This window comes from Mirounga leonina, unplaced genomic scaffold (genome assembly GCF_011800145.1).
Source record: "Mirounga leonina isolate KUSES-001 unplaced genomic scaffold, KU_Mleo_1.0 Mir_175, whole genome shotgun sequence".
NCBI lineage: Eukaryota > Metazoa > Chordata > Mammalia > Carnivora > Phocidae > Mirounga > Mirounga leonina.
Window position 1 is genome coordinate 30,804,553 of NW_023270453.1, and position 18,113 is coordinate 30,822,665.

At 47.2% G+C, this 18,113-nt stretch overlaps 1 protein-coding gene across 1 annotated transcript in view; it reads left to right on the forward strand.

Moving 5' to 3' along the window:
• SNX29 (sorting nexin 29) overlaps positions 1 to 18,113 on the forward strand; it is a 497,051-nt gene that overhangs the window by 30,975 nt on the left and 447,963 nt on the right. The window contains exons 4-5 of the mRNA XM_035022295.1: positions 14,493 to 14,673; positions 17,595 to 17,665. Coding sequence (XP_034878186.1) covers positions 14,493 to 14,673; positions 17,595 to 17,665 — 252 coding nt within the window. The remainder of the gene's footprint in view (positions 1 to 14,492; positions 14,674 to 17,594; positions 17,666 to 18,113) is intronic.

Here is an 18,113-nt window from a genome sequence, read left to right on the forward strand (position 1 = left end):
TTTGTTTTGTTTTTGTTTTTGTCTTGATTTTGAATCCATCCTTGTCTTTGGCACGTGCTTGGTAGTTTCTACTGAGTGTTATGTATGAAGAGTTGGGTGAAACTTGTGATGATTTATCTTTCTTCAGAGGGGAGTCACTCTTGCTGCTCAGGCAAGTAGGATAGAGGAAGTTCAATTTACTCCCATCAAGGATTGAGCATGTCATGCCTGGGCTTTAGCATTTGCAAGGGCTGATGTATTTCTGCTTTTGCCTTCTTGCTAGGACATAGTTACTTGGGGTTTCCAACGTGTATTCATTTCCTAGAGCTGCCATAACAAATTTGCACACCCTGGGTGGCTTAAAACAACAGGGAGAAATTTTTTCTCTCACATTTCTAGAGGCCAGGAGTCCAAAATCTAGGTGTTGGCAGAACTGACTCCTTCTGGAGGCTCTGAGGGAGAATGCATTCCCAGCTTCCGGTGGTTGTCAGCCGTCCTTGGCGCCCCTTGCTTATGGCGGCTTCACTCCAGTCTGGGCCTCTGTCTTCCCACAGCCTCTTCCCTCTGGGCCTCTGACTCTGTGTCCTCTCTTCAGAAGAACAACAGCCTTACTGGATTTTGGCCCACCCTCCTCCAGTATTACCTCAACTTAACTAATTATATCTGCAAAGAGCTTTTTCAAATAAAGTCACATTCTGTGGTTTCAGAGGGACATGAATTTTCAGGGGACACTGTTCAATCCAGTGCATCCTGGATCCCTGACCTGTTGACCAGTTTCTGTGCTCCTCCACTGGTTCTGAGCTTGAATTTTTTCCCTTTCAGACTTTATGGGAATTCTGAAAGCCCTGCTTAACTTCTCCTCAGAGAACCTCTGTAGCTGGAAGAAGCCCCAAGGGCCAAGTAAGGCTCTGAATATAGGGCTCCTGTCTGTGGACTTGCCTTCTCTTGGGGGTCTGGGTTCTTTGTTCCCTGCCTTTGTAGTGCTCCCAAGTCCTCGGTTTTGTTTTAATAACTGTTTGAATAACTGCCTAGCTTTTTCGGTTTTTTTTTTGGGAGAGGTGGTCTGATCTGGATTCATCCTCCAAAGCTGAGCATGGTCCCTTGAAGGCGCCCAGTGCCCGTCTTTTCCTCTTGCTGCGTTGCCGCCTTTGCCTGGCTTGTCCATAAATCAGGTGCCCGGTGTTCCTTCTGTGATAAACTGTAGCCTGGGAAAGGGAGCTTGCAGGCAGATTTCTTCCACTTCTGTGAGGTTTTTAGCCAGTGCCTGCATCCATCCCCCATTCCCAGGTTGGCTTGTTTGTCTGTTTGTTTTGTTTTGTTTTGTCTGTCTTTGTTTTTGGCTTAGAAGTCAGGTTTTGTTTGTTTGTTGGTTTATGTGTTTTTTGACTTGGGGAGTTTTGACCCAAACATCCTTGAGTTATGAAATGTTGGTAGTGCGGACGTGATTACAAATAGGCCACCAGCTCAGGTTTGTCCTGTCAAGCACTGTTGCGGGTGTGGGTGTCCGTCCCCAGCTGAGGTCCCCTTGAATAGATGGTGCCAACAGGTGGGGTATGCAGGACTCAGAGAGGCTTGGGATGAGGTTATCCAGTATGTCTCCTTTGGGATTCGAGCCCCAAAGGCGAGAGTTGGCTGTGTCCGGGGGAGCTGTTTCCTCTTCCTTGGACGAGTGGCTGGATTTATCTATACACATGATCGATTTGATGGCAGTGAGAGATGGGAGTCTGCATTTCCAGAATCTGGTCCTGCAGTTTGTGTAACTTTCTCTTCTAGTTATGCAAGTTTGCGTGAATAATTACAGCAGGAGTTGGTTATTCCTTACCCAACAGCTCTGTGCCTTCTTTCTTGCTAATAGAATTGATTTTGTTCAGATGGTGGGTCGCCAGGAGCTTCAGGCCTGAAGCTAGCTCCAGGGGGAGTGAGTCTAGAGCAGATCAGGCCAGCCATAATAATTATCAGCCTGCCAGTAGCTGTTTTCAGAATAGACACTAGACGGAATTCTGACCGAAGGGAAGGAAGAAGTCTGTGGAGGGCCTTCTGAGAAAATGTCTTGTTATTTGAATGGAGACATAAGAGAAGACTTATTTTATGGTGTTGGGTTGTTGGTGAAACGTTTGGAGCTGTGGCGCTGACCTTGTGACTATGAAGGGGGACAAGTCTGAGGACAAAAGCCAGTACACCAAGGATGGCAGCTCAGAAAGATGGACAGTACCTCGGTAGTGTCACCGAGCTTCTGAATTAACCACGTCTAGAGCTGCCCTACCTCTGGACCTAATGTTGTGTGGGACAGTAAATTTCCTAATGTTGGAAGCCATCTTGAGTTGGATATCTGTTTACAGGCCTCCAGAAACAACTTAACTTACACAATAAGAAAAGCAAGACAACTTTAATAGAAGTCAAGGCCTGTGCTTCAGAAATGAGAGGAAAGTCACGACTAGCCTGTTAATCTTGGAGATGACACCTGCATGTTTTCCATTCCTTTTTGATAATCTGGCTGACCGCAGGCCTGGCTTCCTTGTTTGCTGATGACTTACACCGGGCAGCTCCCGTGAGCCAGGGGATTTGTTAGACCCTCTGTTCATTGTTCCATTTTATCTCTGAAATGACTGTGCGTAGTGAATGAGGGTGTCCTCGTTTTACAGATGAAGAAAATAAATCTCAAAGAAATGAAATCATTTTCTTAATGCTCCAGACCTAATAATTGTGGCAGAGCTGTTTTTTTTTTTTTTTTTTTTTTTTTTAAAGATTTTATTCCTTTATTCATAAGAGACAGAGAGAGAGAGAGAGGCAGAGGGAGAGGCAGGCTCCCAAGGAGCAGGGAGCCCGATGTGGGACTCGATCCCAGGACTCTGGGATCATGGCCTGAGCCGAAGGCAGACGCTTAACCGTCTGAGCCACCCAGGCGCCCCAGAGCTGGGGTTTTGACTTAGGTCTGCATGGTTGTGACTCGGAGGCTCCAACTTTTTTATTCACGATGGCATGTTTCCAGAAAGAGGGCTCTCTGAAAGACCTGTTCCCTGCTCCCCCCAGTTTGAATTCACGAGTAAGTGAAGCAGCAGTTATTTTAAGTTATGAGCACTTAGAGCAGAGGTCAGCAAACTGTGTCCCTATTTTTATAAATAAAGTTTTATTGGAACACAGCCACACGGGTTCATCTGTTTACTATGCATGGCGGCCTTTAGGCAGTTGTGACTGAGACCATTTATCTTGTAAAGTCTGAAGCATCTAATATTTGGCCCTTTAGAGAAGAAGTTTGCTAATCCCTGTTTTTGAGAACAAAGGACAGGGGATTCCACTTTACCTTATCACAACATATTCACTTGTCTGTTGTCTGCATACCTCACTGGATGATAAGCTTTGGGACTGCAGGGCACCATGTCTGTTTTACTTCCTCTTGACTTTCCAGCTCCTAGCATAGCGTCTGGAAATACATCAGTACTTCAATAAAAATATATTCATATTTCATGATTTCAATTGGCACAGCATTGTATTGCATGATTCCCGAGGTACCTTATACCAGGATTGCTGCAGAGTGCTACAAAGGAAGTGATTAAGTTTGGAGGAAAAGAGCCAAGATTGATTTTTAAATTTACTAAAAATGAATTAAAAGTGACTGAGAGCTGCATAGGCTTGGCTTGGAATTGGAGGGTTTTACTGATGTTGGATGCCCAAAGCAGTCAATACAGAATGCAGTGGGGAAAAACGAATTATTTTCATTCTGCTAGAGAGAGGAGAAAGAACCACTGCAGTTAGTGCCTGTCTTTGTCTGTTTGGGCTGTTTTGTGCCCTTTGCCACAAAATACCACAGACTTAAGGAGCTTATAAACAGCACGTTCTGCATGGAGCACTGGGTGTTAAACGCAAACAATGAATCATGGAACACTACATCAAAAACTAATGATGTAATGTATGGTGATTAACATAATAATAAAAAAATAAAAACATGGAAATATGAAAAGTAAAAAACAAAAAACCCAACCCCCCCCCCAAAAAAAAAAAACCCCCAGCAGCAGTTTATTACGTTTCTGGAGGCTGGGAAGTCCAAGATCAAGGCACCAATGTGGTTGAGTGAGGACCCTTTTCCTGTTCCATAGCCAGTGCCTTCTCACTGTGTCCTCACATGGTGGAAGGAGCAAGGGATCCCTCTGGAGCCGCTTTCATAAGGACATAATCCGATTCCACCTTCGTGACCTAAGGGTCCTCTGAAAGGCCCCACCTCCTAATACCATCATCTTTAGGGGTTAGGATTTTAAGATAGGAATTTTGGAGGGACACGTTCAGACCGCAGCAGTGCCATTTCATGACCAAACCTGGTGACTTGATGTTCTTGTTAATGACTAATGGAGCATCATGAGGTGAATTGTTGGCAGTCCATTACGAGGTCATAGGCTTGGTTCAGAACATACCAGAGACACACCTGCTGTTAATTGAGCTGTCTGTCCTGTAAAATTTAAGTCTATCTTCCTTGTCTGTTCAGCAGCCCTTGGCACCAAGGACCCTCTGACGTTGAAACACTGTTTCCCCCCTCTTCTGGTGGCTACAACCTCCTGGCATACTTGCTGTTTCTTTGTTCATTCTTCTTGTGTATCATTTCTACACCCTCAGATATTAACTATCATTCATCTTCAGATTCTTTTGTTGCCTCTCGCTTCTGTACATACACCTACTGTCTGAATTCCTAAGTGAAAATTGCTCTCCATGTGTTGATTACTTGAAGTTCTACCTGCAGCCCACATCACTCCCTGGGGCCCTTCCTCTTATGTGTCTCTATCTGGATGTACCGCAGACTCGTCACAGTTCCAAGACTGAATCCTCCTCACCAGCCCTGTTTGCTCCTGTAATCCTTGCTTAGCGAATGGCTCTGCCCTTCATCCAGCTTTCCTGGACAGCCCTCGGGCTTCCTCGCAGCCTCCTTGTCCTTCCCCTCTGCCCTGTTTTGTCCTTCTGCCTTCCATCTCCATCCTCCCCAATCCACTCTGCACATCATGCCAGTCTGGGGTGGGGGCTTCTTCAGTGACCAGCCTGTTCCTGCCCGCTCCTTAAAGCTCTGTCATGGTTCTCTTTGGAGTTGAGACAGGGGACACACTCCTTGACACGGCTTCCATGGTCTGTCCCCTACCAGCTTTGTCTGTCTCTGCTCTTCCTCTAAACCCTACCCCACACCCAGGGGTAACAGGCAACTGGCAGGTAAGACATTGCAATGCTTATGTCCAGTTGATAAATAAATCATGACCCGGGTCCTCTGAGTTCCCCTCCTGCCACACCCCCTGCCTGGGGAACCCCTGGGACCTCTTCATAAGTCAGCAACTAAAGTGTTAATGCTAGACATGCTGGGGGAGAAGGTTTTTAGTACCCCTGTCTTTTCATTGCTCAGGGAGCAGTTTAGGTGGTTAAATCCTAAATGTTGAACAGCGTGCCTGGTTTCTACAGTCCTGAAGCTGTCAAGTCTGGAAGTGTTCTTTGTTCTTACCCTTCCGCTGCCCTCCTTCCTCCCCAGCCCTCGTTCAGACACTAACTACTCAAACTTCTTTTCTCTCTTTGAAATTGTGGCAAAGTATACATAACGTAAAAATGACCATTTTAACCACTTTAAGGGTACACATTGGACGACCATCCCCACCATCCATCTCCCTGTGTTGAAAGTCCATCCACATTAAACACTGCCTCCTCATTCTCCCTCCCCTCAGCCCCTGGCACCTGGGCCATTCTACTTTCAGTCTCTATGGTTTGCCTTGTTTAAGTACTTCACATAAGTCAGGCTTACTTATACTCCACATACCTAAGGCTTATTTCCTTTGCCATAATGTCTTCAAGCTTCATGCATTTGTAGTACATCAGAATTTCTTTCATTTTTAAGACTGAATGGTATTTCATTGTGTGTACACACACCCACACACGGCTTTATTTCCTCGTCTGTGGATGGACACCTGGGTTGCATTCATTTATTGACTGCTATAATGTGCCATGAACACAGGCGTAGAAATATTGAATTCCTTCTTTCAGTTCTTTTGGATAAGTACCCAGAAGTGGAATTGCTGGATCAGATGGTAATTCCATGTTTCACTTTCTGTAGCGGCTGCACCATTGTACGTCCCCACCAGCAGCGCACGAGGGTTCCAAGTTCTCCACATCCTCGCCAACACTTGTTGTTATCATGTATTTATTTTTTGATACTAGCCATTCAATTGTGAAGTGGTATCTCATTGTGGTTTTGATCTCTTCTCTCTTGAAATTTCAGATTTCACCCCCCAAAAGTCATTCATGAGCTCCTCACCCAGTTCAACTGGCCTGTGTTCCTTCTCTAGGTGTCTCCTTTCTACCCCCCAACCCCCCAGCCCGCACTAGTCCTGAGTCCTTCTCTCATCAAATGGATTTATGGCACTTCCTACTTTCTTGACTGTCTCTCTTGATGGGGTCATGGTCAAGGACTGGGTTTATTCTCGCTCTTCCTTGTAGCTCCAGTGTATTGCAAGGTGCCTGGCCACCAAAAAGGACATTCAGAATAATCACTCCAGGACCCAGACTTGAGGACATGCTGCTCCTTGTCCCAGGAAGCCAGACCCCACCCTCTGCTGTCTGTCCGTCTTCTTTACACTCAGCTGAAAGCAGGTGGTATTAATACACACCCAACTGTAAAATTAGAGAAACTGACTTCCTTGATCCTCATTGGGGATTTTTGAAAACGGTTGATTGCATTTAACTCAAAGCAGAATTTATATTTTGCTTCATTGGGTCACTTTGGGTAACAATTTCATTTCTGTAGAAAAGTATTTTTGGAGGAAGCTTCATGTGCCAGGAGAAGCCTGGGCCCATCCTTTTGCTTGAGAGGGGAAGTCCACTCCCCCACCCTCCCATCCTTGTATGGCTTTCAGTTCCCTCTTTGTGTTTCTCTGTCGTATTCATGAACTTGCAAATCAGCTAGTTCTGGTACTAGAGACCTTGGAAGGATGTTGGTGGAAGATTCAAAGAAAAGACAGCTCTATCCAGGGGTGGTGATAAGAATGTTTAACAGCTGGTTGGGAACTGCTGGTCTTAGGGAGAGGGTCAGAGCCAGAGTGCTATCCCCCTTGGGCTAGGTGTTAATCTGTGAGTTCCTAGATTATGGGGATGTCCGCAGGGTTCTGGGGAGGGTCCTTGACAGCTGGGGTGGCCGAGGGCTTGGACCAGTGGCTACTTACTAAGGGGCAACAAACTGTCCCAGCATTTTAGGATCTCATATAGCCAGACTGTTGCCTCTTGGCCAAGGATGACTTCTGGCTGTTTTAAAGGTGTTTGATCCTAAGGTCTAGTAAATTAAAACTAGTAAATTTGGCCTCAGAGTTGTCAGTTTTTAGTCCATAATTATCTGGTCTGTTGGATTCATGGGTCCTTTGCTTAGTTCCTGTCAGCCTGAAAATGAGTCTTCAGCAGAGGATGGGGTACATCCCTAAAAGGAAACAAGACACAGCTTCTGAAGTCCTTTGTTTGGCACTAGAGAAGGTTCCCACTTTATAATAAAGGAGGCGCTGTAGACTCTTGTAGACCACTGGTGAATGCCAAGTGTGCTATGTTGAGTTGTTAGAGCTCAGGACTCCAACTTCAGGTGCCCACAGGGGCCAGGCAGATGACAGAAATGAGCGAGGCAGGCCCGCTAAAGGCACCTGGGTTGGTGGAGACTGTGAGTCACCTGGCTGCTGCAGGGCAGGCTGGGAAGCGTCTAGGGGTTCAGGAAGAAGAGAGATTTCGATGAGCAGTGGGGTGGGGGTTCACTCTTCTGCAGAGTGGTCAGAGACCGTCTTTATGGGCCTTTTGAATAGAGACCTCAGGGAAGGAGGGAAGTAGCCATACTGTTACCTGGGGGAGGAATCCTGTGCTATTCAGCAAGTGGAAAAGCTTAGAGTCACTTGCCTCTGCTCTCAAATTTATTCTCTGCCCTTGCCTGCAGACTGTTTCCCAGGCTCCCTTGCCCACTGTCTTCCTGCTTGGCCAGAGGAAGGTGGGAGGAGGAGGGAGGCTGGAGCATTTCCTCCCAGCTCCAGGGGGCATGTCTAGCAGTGCTGTGCTTCCTCTGTGGTCCGTGGACGTCCCACGTGGCCTGCAGTTCAGGCCACGGTCTTCTTGTTTCACTGTTCTCCTTGGTGCCCCTGCCACAGGCTGGCTGTTGCCCGGTGAGTCTGTATTTAGGAGTGGAATTGCTGGATCTTATGCTAATTCTGTGTTTACCTTTTTGAGGAACCACTAAACTATTGTCAACAGTGACTGTACCGTTTTACAGTGATACTTTTTTTTTTTTTGAGTAGAGATGGAATTGCCTTTATTTCTCTGCAACTGAAATTAACTCTGCTATTAAATCCCCTTTCAGTTAGTTTTTACACTCTTGACATTACCTCTTCCTCTGTTCCTCTGGCATCAGGGATGGATTGGCTTTCTGACATTGGTAATCTCTGGGTGGCCTCATTATGTCCTGTTGGGCTTTGTAGCTTGGCCAGAGTCTTTGTAACAGATGCCCTGTGTTCGGTTCCTTCAGTGCTCTCCTGGTGTGGTTTCTGTTCATGGCTGGGCAGGTGCTCACGTGGAGCATGCTTGGCGTGTTGGAGGAGCAGGCTGGAGCAGGGCGAGTGAGGCAGAGAGTGGCAGGGGTGCAAGGCCAGAGGTGGAGGAGGAACCAGGCCATGGATCGGCAGTGAGTGGCACTTTATCCTCCTTGGCTGCTTTTGTTTTCCTGATCTCCACCTACCTCCACCAAGATAATTGGCACCTGTTCTGTGGAATCAGCAGAGATGTTTTGTTTTTAGATTTAAATAGACTGGAGCCTTCAAAAGTCATCCAGTATCTCAGATTATTGTGCATTTATTCATTCTTTAAAAATCTACCAAGTTCTGGGGTGCCTGGGTGGCTCAGTCGTTAAGCGTCTGCCTTCGGCTCAGGTCATGATCCCAGGGTCCTGGGATCGAGCCCTGCATCGGGCTCCCTGCTCCGCGGGGAGCCTGCTTCTCCCTCTCCCACTCTCCCTGCTTGTGTTCCTTCTCTCGATGTGTCTCTCTCTGTCAAATAAATAAAATCTTTATTAAAAAAAATCTACGAAGTTCTGAATTATAAAATTTTTTTTTAAGATTTTATTTATTTGACAGAGAGATACAGTGAGAGAGGGAACACAAGTAGGGGGAGAGGGAGAGGGAGAAGCAGACTCCCCGCTGAGCAGGGAGCCTGACGCGGGGCTCGATCCCAGACCCTGGGATCATGACCTGAGCCGAAGGCAGACGCTTAACCGACTGAGCCACCCAGGTGCCCCTGAATTATAAACTTTAAAATGGTGGATTTTATGTTAAGTGAAATTTACCACAATTAAAAAATTAAACCTGGAAGGGGCTAAGTTACCTTTAATTGGCAAGTTTAAGTTTTTTTCTAACTGAAAGGGAATTTAATAGCAGAGTTAATTTTAATTGCAGAGAAATAAAGGCAATCCTACCTCAAAAAAAAAGTATCGATGTAAAATGGCATAACCACCATTGACAGGAGTTTGGTGGTTCCTCAAAAAGGTAAACCTAGAATTACTGTCTGATCCAGCAATTCCACTCCTAAATACAGACCTAAAAGAACTGAAAGCAGGGACTCAAACACACTTGTATGTGAATGTTCCTAGAAGCATTATTCACAAGAGCCAAAAGATGGAAAAACCCAAATGTCTATTGACAGATGAATGGATGAACAAAATGTGGTATATACACACAGTAGGATATTATTCAGCCATAGAAAGAAATGAAGTACTGATAAATACTAGGACATGGATGATCCTTGAAAACATTCTGCTAAGTGAAAGTGGCCAGATAAAAAGGTCCCATATTGTACGATTCGACTTATATGAAGTATCTAGAATAGTCAAATTCACAGAGACAGAAAATGGGATAGAGGCCCCTGGGGGCTGGGGAGAAGGGGAGAATGGGGGAGTTATCGTTTCCTGGGTATGGAGTTTCTGTTTGGGATGATGGAAAAGTTCTAGAAATGGGTGGTGGTGATGGTTGCACAACATTATGAATGTAATTAATGCTACTGAATTATGCACTGAAAAATGGTTAGAATGGTAAATTTTATTATGTATATTTTACCACAATTTTTAGAAAGCAAAAAAAGTGTCAAGTTTACAGACTTTTTACAAGTCTTTATTAAACCACACTTCCTGTCTTCTGGTTTCAGGAGGCAGTCCTGTGGCTGGTTGGGAGAAGGCCGGGTGACGAAGCTACAGCCCCTTCTTGGGAACTCTGCTTTGCTGATCCATTTGTGTCTTGTAGTCAGGCTTATCCAGATTAGGATGTGACTGGGATTTGGGGGGCACTTGTGCTCCCCTAAGTCTGAGGCTGGAATAAGGGAGCACTTGATGGCCTTTTGTTCCTGGAATCGTTGATAGCATGGATGGGTGATTCTGTTAGTTTTTACTTAAAATCCATTCCCCGTTTCTTCTTTGGCTTAACAGAACCTTGATTTTGCTCGGGGCTGCAGGATGTCCTCTAAGTAATAGATCATGAGTGATTAAGCCCATCGTGACATTTTATATCTCTCTTCCTCTTGGTTTTCTGGGATTACTTACCCTTGCCTGAAAAAAAGGGGTGATAGAGCTGGTTTTATCTTGTCCTCTTTCTTCTTGATTGTGGCTATGATACCCAGGGTCGTGGCAGTCCTCTGGGACAGGGGGGTGAAAGTCAAGAGGTTGGAGATTCTGCCCTTGACAGTGGCTTTGAACCAGCTGTCTACCTCCAGACTAAGTCTGTGAGAAAAAGAAGCCTTTCTTTGTTTACAAGAAGCCTAGCTCCTTGTAGTTGGGTTTTCTGTTTCTCGTTGAGCAATGCTGTCTTGTTTTTATTTCTTTCTGTGGGATGCATTTGCCACTTGGATGCACGGAGGCACTGCTTAGTGCCTGGAGTGTTGCCCCTCCTCTATAACTGTCAGATGACTGAGGAATGCACCCTATCACACTGCATCAGTCTTCTGGTCACAGGTGACAGCAAGTCACTTAGACTTCAGCAAACAAAGGGCACTTACTAACTTAAGTAACTAAGAAAACCGGAGGGTGAACTGGATTTAGGGGCTCCGCATCCCCCACATCGGTCTGTCTCAGCTCTGCTTCTGTCTGGGTGGGTGTCTTTCCCAGGTGGGCGTACTCTACAGGAAAGGGAGGAAAAGGGCCCTGTGGCTCCAGGTTTATGTGATTATCAGAGCTCCTACTTCTAGGACAGTAGATGGCAAACTTCCTCCTTAAGGGATCAGATAGTAAGTATTTTGGGCTCTGTGGGCCATAGGTATCTGTAGCAACTTCCCAGTGATGACTCTGTAATAGGAAACCAGCCACAGGCAGTCTGTATACAAAGGGGCATGACTCTTCCAATAAAACTTCACTTACAAAGACAAGTCATGGGCCAAGCTTGGCCCTTAGACTATTGTTTGCTGACTTCAGTTCTTGAGGGAGCCAAGGTCTCCCCTCTAGTGGCTCAGTAGAAGTTGTGGGGAGAGCCCTGTGGTCCAGGGCTGGGACTAGGGTGAGAGCAGCGAGGCCCTCACTGCAGCCACAGAATTTACAGGAGCACCAAAAAACTCAGCAATCGGGAGACCTAACATTTTCATGCAATATTTTTAAAAAGTCAAATTAATACAGAAAAAAAATCAGGACGCTCAAAATAACAAACAGGGTCAGGAGGGAGGGTGGGGTGAGTGAGGCCAATTGTGGCACTCGGCCAGGTGATTGCCCAGTCCGGCTTACCTGTCCAGCGCTGCTGGAGGAGAGGTTTGTGGTGCTGAAGGCAGCTTCACAGGGACCCGGATGGGAGTGCCTCCTCAGGCGTTTTGTCCTCCGGAGTATCTAGGCATCTCTTATAGCCCAGCGAGCCTGTTAGAAACTTTGCCAGAGGGCCTGTGGTGTTAGCCCCCCTCTGTTAACAAGTACCCCCGGAGGTGGTTTGCATCAACAGCCCCTTCAAGGCTCTTGTTCATGTGCGCAAATGGCGTTCAGGCGTCTGGAGAACCAGAAGCCCTCACCCATTTCTGGAATGAGCCTCTGGTTTCATAGCAGCAAGAGATCAGTGTATTGCCCCAAATTAAATTACAGACGCTGTAAGCGTTAAGTGGCAGGTGAGCTGCACTTGAGAAAGACCACATTAATGCTGGCAGTGGAAGTGGACCCCTGCTGGGGTAATTCTCACCCTCGCTGCATCACTTTGGCAGGCTGGGGAAGGATCCTGTAGCACTAAGCAATTTGCAAATTGAAAGGTGAAAACACACGTTAAGTGTTTCATGTGCATTCAAGGTCAGAGGGAGGTCACAGCAGTTCTCCAGAAAGACCAGATGCAGGTGAGAGTCACCTGATTTGAGTCATGCCAGAGCTACAGATGGTTGTTTGGCATGTTTTGAAACAAGTTATTGGCCTGCCGGCCCCGGATATTGCTCTCACTATTCCCCCCGTCCTGGTTTCTGAGAAAAGCACTGAGTGGAAGAAAGGCCGTTACACATTTGTGTGGTCTGGGCTGACCTCCTGGGTTTGGGAAGGGGATTTGTGTGGCATTTAGGGATTGAGACAGAAAGGAGTCCTGAGTGAGCTGTTGTGTTGGTTTTTCCAGTCATTCCTGAACTGTTTATTTAAACTGATCCCAGAGGTCGGCTTGATCCATAGATACACGTATGTATGCATTTAGTTGCTGTTAACAGGAAAAGGAGAAGAGGAAACAACAGTTGCTCTCGTTTGAGAAGGTTGTCATTAGGCAGATGGCGGTTGGTCATCATGGCCTGGCCATCGTGCTCAGGCTCTCCTTCCCTTTTCTTCAGTCACCCCAGGATCTCTGGGTGCTTCTGTACTTTGGGGCTTATTTGATGGGAGAGGAATCGGAAGTGTAGCATGACCGAGTGAGCCGCCAGGGTCATTCTCTTGATTGATCTCTTCACTGTCGTCCAGCCTGCTAGACTGGAAGCTTCGTTAGGGATGAACCCTTGTTGTCTACCTGGTAGCCCACAGCTTTGCCCAGTCCATGGCTTCCATTAAGAATGCAGTCCATGCTAACTGAGCTGAACTGAATTATTTGAGTGAATTTGCTAACCCGGTGTCCAGTTTATGGAGATGTGTGTGTTTACATTCTTTAGAAGGAAGCTTGAAAGATTCTCTCAGAGGGGTCTATGAGCCTTTTGAGCTCCTGGCTTAGAATCCCCATCTGGCAGCAAAGACTCAGCAGTGTCTCCCTTGGGATATTAAGCAGTTGTGAACATGATCTTCTTGAAGAGGGTAGAGCCGTCTGTCACCACACAAGGCTGCCTGAGCTAGTGCTTTGCAGTCAGGCAGCTCCGAGGTCCCATTCTGCCCTACAGCTTACTAACTGCGTACCACTGGGCCAAGTTACTGCCTTGGCCAGGCCTCTGCCCTCGTCTTTGATATGGAGATGACCTTGGTGCTTATGAGGACTGAGGTCAGATGTCAAGTCTTGAGTGCAGTGGCGGGTACTTTGCTAGTGCTTCGCACACAGCAGCGCTTGCTGGTGTTGCTGGTTATTGGCAGCATGGAACAGGTTTGATGAGCATATGTGAAGACAGTGGATCACAAAATGAGGTTTATACTAGAATGAAAATTATGAAAACAATCTCTGTGCGTGTGGATGAAAAAGGTGGGATGTGAGGAGATCCAATAACTACCTTGTGGATAAAAAAAAACTTTTTAAGCTTTCCCTTAAAGCCTTAAATCTGTTCCTATTCGCAGACATATGGAAATCCTTTCTAAGGAGCTAGAAATGAGGACAGTTATGGACAAGGAGGTTCAAAGCAGTATGTAGGGAAGATTGGCAATATATCATGTTCCCAGAGGTAGAGAAATGGTTAAAATATGTTTCATTGGGAAGCCATAAAAAATCATGTTTTCAAAGATCTTTATTTTTTAAAAAAATTTGAAAAAGAGGGCGCCTGGGTGGCTCAGTTGGTTAAGCGACTGCCTTCGGCTCAGGTCATGATCCTGGAGTCCCTGGATCAAGTCCCGCATCGGGCTCCCTGCTCGGCACTCCCTCTGACCCTCCCGACCCTCCCCCCTCTCATGTGCTCTCTCTCTCAGTCTCTCCCTCTCAAATAAATAAATAAAATCTTTAAAAAAAAAAATTTGAAAAAGATTTTATTTATTTATTTGAGATAGAGCAAGAGAGAGAGAGCATGAGTGGAGGAAGGGGGTAGGGTGGGGGAGGGCAGAGGGAGAAGCAGACTCCCCGCTGAGCAGGGGTCCTGACTCGGGGCTCGATCCCAGGACTCTGGGATCATGACCAGAGCTGAAGGCAGACGCTGAACTGACTGAGCCACCCAGGCGCCCCCACGTTTTCAAAGATCTTTAAACATTACAGCAAAATGTTCATGATCTAGACCAGTAAAGAAACCCAGATGTGAAATTATACTCTTCAGTGTCTTCCTTTTCTGTGCTGAGGAAGTAACTCTTATGATCCTGAAAAATGCCTAGGGACTGTCACTCTAAAACGACGCATGTCCCAGGCTGAGTGCCATCGTGCCCGTCCCTCTCCCTGCAGAGCCCGTGTTCTGGTTCTACGTGAAGGAGGTCCTCAGCAAGCACGAGCTGCCACGCTTCTACTCCCTGCGCCACATCGCCTCGGACGTGGGCCGTGGCCGGGCCTGGCTGCGCTGTGCCCTCAACGAACACTCCCTGGAGCGCTACCTGCACATGCTGCTGGCCGACCGCAGCAGGCTCAGGTACCAGGGATGGCCTTCTGGGGGGAGGCATAGCCGGCTGGCTAGAATCGCAGCATCTGACTGCCTGGGTTTGTGTCCCAGTCTGCTTGTTGAGGGCACGCGGGTTCCCCTTTTATAGTCCCTGTGTATTCAGCTGTGCTTGGGGCACGGATGGTTAGAGAATAAGTGAGAGAATGAATGCTTGTAAAGGGCTCAGTATGGCACCTGCATACAGCAAGTACTCCGTACATGCTTATTTAGGTGTGGGATGTGGAGAGAGCCTTTGTCCCAGGGTACAGCCTGCTCCTCACTTGGTGAAATTTTAATTTGGGCTCCTTTCAGATCTAGAATTTCTTTCTCAGTAAAAATTGGGTGTTTAGTGCTCAGTTTCGTGTTTGTCTTGGGTTCCTTCCAATTCCTTCTGTTTTTTTGAGGTTAATCAATCCCAAACTGACTGAAAGGAATAGAGAAGCTTTGTGCTGGGAAGGGAAGTCAATTGTTATTTAAAAAGAAAAAAAACTATTTTATGATGTTTCCTTTTTTTTTCTTGATCGTAAACATACAGCTCAGTCTATCAGTTAGTATAGGTCAGTTTATGCTGCTATAACAAACAGCATAAAACCCTCCGTGGCTCAAGACAGCCACGTTTACTTCTTCTCCCGGACACGTGTCTATCATGGATGAGTCGGGGTTCCCTGTCTCAGGGTCCCAGGCTGACAGAGGCTCCCATGATTGCCAAGGTAGGAATGTGGTTGAACATCCAAGGGGATGTGGTTGAACTGAGCACTGGCTTTTGAAGCTTCTGCCCAGAGAGATACTTCACTTCTGCCTGCATTTCATTGGCCAGCGAGTCACATGGCCACAGCCTAGCTCAGCAAGATGGGGGCGTGTGGCTGTCGCATAGCCGTGGGAGGAGGGCACTGCATACGTGTCAACCGTAGTACTGTCAGCCACATTCCTTTCAGAAACATGTGACAGTGCTGTCATTGTCCTATACTCATGATGTTAACAATGACTCTGTGTTGGTGGCTATTACTTACATCTGAGAATGGTGGACTAGACATGTTGCTTTGTGTCACCTCATGGTGCACAGGGACCGTGATCAATCCTGTGCGGGTTCCTTGAGTAGCTTCCACATTAGCAGTGCCCAGCTCCTAAACAGTGAGGGTTTAATTTCAGTGAATTAATCTCATTTAATTCAGTAAGCTGGCATTTCATTCGTGCCATGATGCGTTCCCATGATTTCATATGCTGCCATGCGTTCCCTAGCTTGTCTCCTCTTCTGTTTTTTTCGTGCTGCTCATGGTCACCTGTCTACCAGCAATTTGTTGGGGGTTCTGGATTGTGCACGAAGGCTCTGACAAATACTCTTGAAGTTCTCCCGTTGATGGTGCCTGTGGGGCTGAGTCCGGCTGTATACTCAGACTGTGGGACTGAAATGGAAGGTGTGGGGGCCAGGACTACTATGCTCACTGCACCCGTGTGCCACTTAGGTCCGAGCTCCGAGGCTGTGGATGTCTGGGTGCACCCCCCTGAGCATTAGATAGTTTTAGTTGGGGAGAACATACTCCTGTTTCTTACAGTGAGTTTTCTTCTTCTTCTTCTTCTTTTTTTTTAAAGATTTTATTTATTTATTTGACAGAGAGAGAGGGAGGGAGGGAGGGGGAGAGAGAGAGCACAAGCAGGGGAAGAGCAGAGGGAGAGGGAGAAGCAGACTCCCCGCTGAGCAGGGAGCCCGACGTGGGGCTCGATCCCAGGACCCTGGGATCATGACCTGAGCCGAAGGCAGACGCTTCACCGACTGAGCCACCCAGGCGCCCCTACAATGAATTTTCATGAAGCTCTTTCCAGCAGATCATTTGCAAGTAGTTCAGAGTTGTACAACTCAGTATCAAGGTCGAAGTGAATCCAGCTGTTAACGGTTCACAGTTGAACTTACCCGAATCACTAGCCACTTACTAACTAGATGTGGGCAAACCAGATTCATTCACGTGCGTGGAAACTGGCTCCGACTTTTAAAGCGTCGCAGTCTGGGGAATTGGAGGTAAAGTGGCAGAGCCAGCTCGAGTGTGTAGTTTGCGCTTAGGCTGACACTCCGCTGGGTAAGCTTATCGGACGGCGGGCGTTCCTTTGTTCCGTCGTTTGCACTCAGTCACTCCCGCAGCCAGGGTGTCCCATCTCCTGCTGCAGGTCCCTTACCACTGAGTGTGCTTTAGCGCTGTGAGCTTTGACTCCATTAATTGAGAGTTCTCCAGCCTGGTAGGGGAGTCAGGGGTTGAAGATACTTGCTACTGCTTAGCGAGCCTCAGATACAGAGCTGGGGGGCTGGACTGGGGCACCAGCTTCAGGGCCCTGGCCATACCATCATTGCCGGACAAGCTTGGACTAACCCTGTAGACCTTGCTGACCCCCTTCCTTCTACTGCCACTGAGAGTCGTGGGCCCCTTTTAGCTTCCCAGCCCTTTCCAGGGGTAACTTGGGCTTTGGGGTCTGCAGCCCAAGCAAGTATTATGTACAAAGGCTCTGGTTGATGGAGCCATGGAACTCTATCATTTCCTTCTATAACTGTCTCTTGTGGTAGCCCAGTCATGGCCCGCAGGGGGCCAGCTCAGATTTCCTGCCTGTGTCTTAGAGACCTAGCTTGACTGGATGCCACCCCTCTCTTTGTCCCCTTCTCCTTTGCTGCTTCATAAATAACTGCATTTACATGTCATGCCTATTTCAGTACACTCAAGCTCAGGGGACCGATGAGGAAGTCGTAGGATATATACATTCAGTCCTTTGTTTATTAACCAGAAGCTTCGGCTGGGCAGAGACCTTGGATAGCCACTCTGGGATGACCAGGCACAGATTTTCCAGGGAGCCATGTAAGAGAACTGTCTGGCCAATGGATGCAGAAAATCACTGTTCAGAACTTCTTCCCTTTCTCTTTCAATTTGCAGCACTTTTTATGAAGACTGGTCTTTTGTGATGGATGAAGAAAGGTCTAGCATGCTTCCTACCATGGCAGCTGGTAAGCCTGGCCCAGGCCAGGAGTGATGGGTACTTAAAGCTTGGTGAGCAGAGTCGGCTGCCTGGGAGGGAATTTATAATTCCAGGAGAGGCTGTGATTTTCCCTGTCCCTCCCTGACTTAATGAGTCACTTGTCACTGTCCTTCCTTTAGTAGCATTGGTCACCGAGTCCATTCATCTTGAATTGGATACCCTGGCAGGGAAAGCATAGGGTTGGGAGTTTTGGCTGTGGCTTTGCAAGACCTGGGGAATTGGAAGCAGGAGACCTGGCTTTGAAGCCTGGCTCTACCCTTTCCTGGCTGGTGACCTAGGGCAGGTCCTGTGAACTCTGTCACCCTTATTTCCCTCCTCTGCATGGTAGGGATCCTGATAGCATGGGAATTGCTTTCATAGGGCTGTGAGAGAATCAAGTGTGGTGAAGAGTCATGTTCACGATTTGTCAGTGTGGA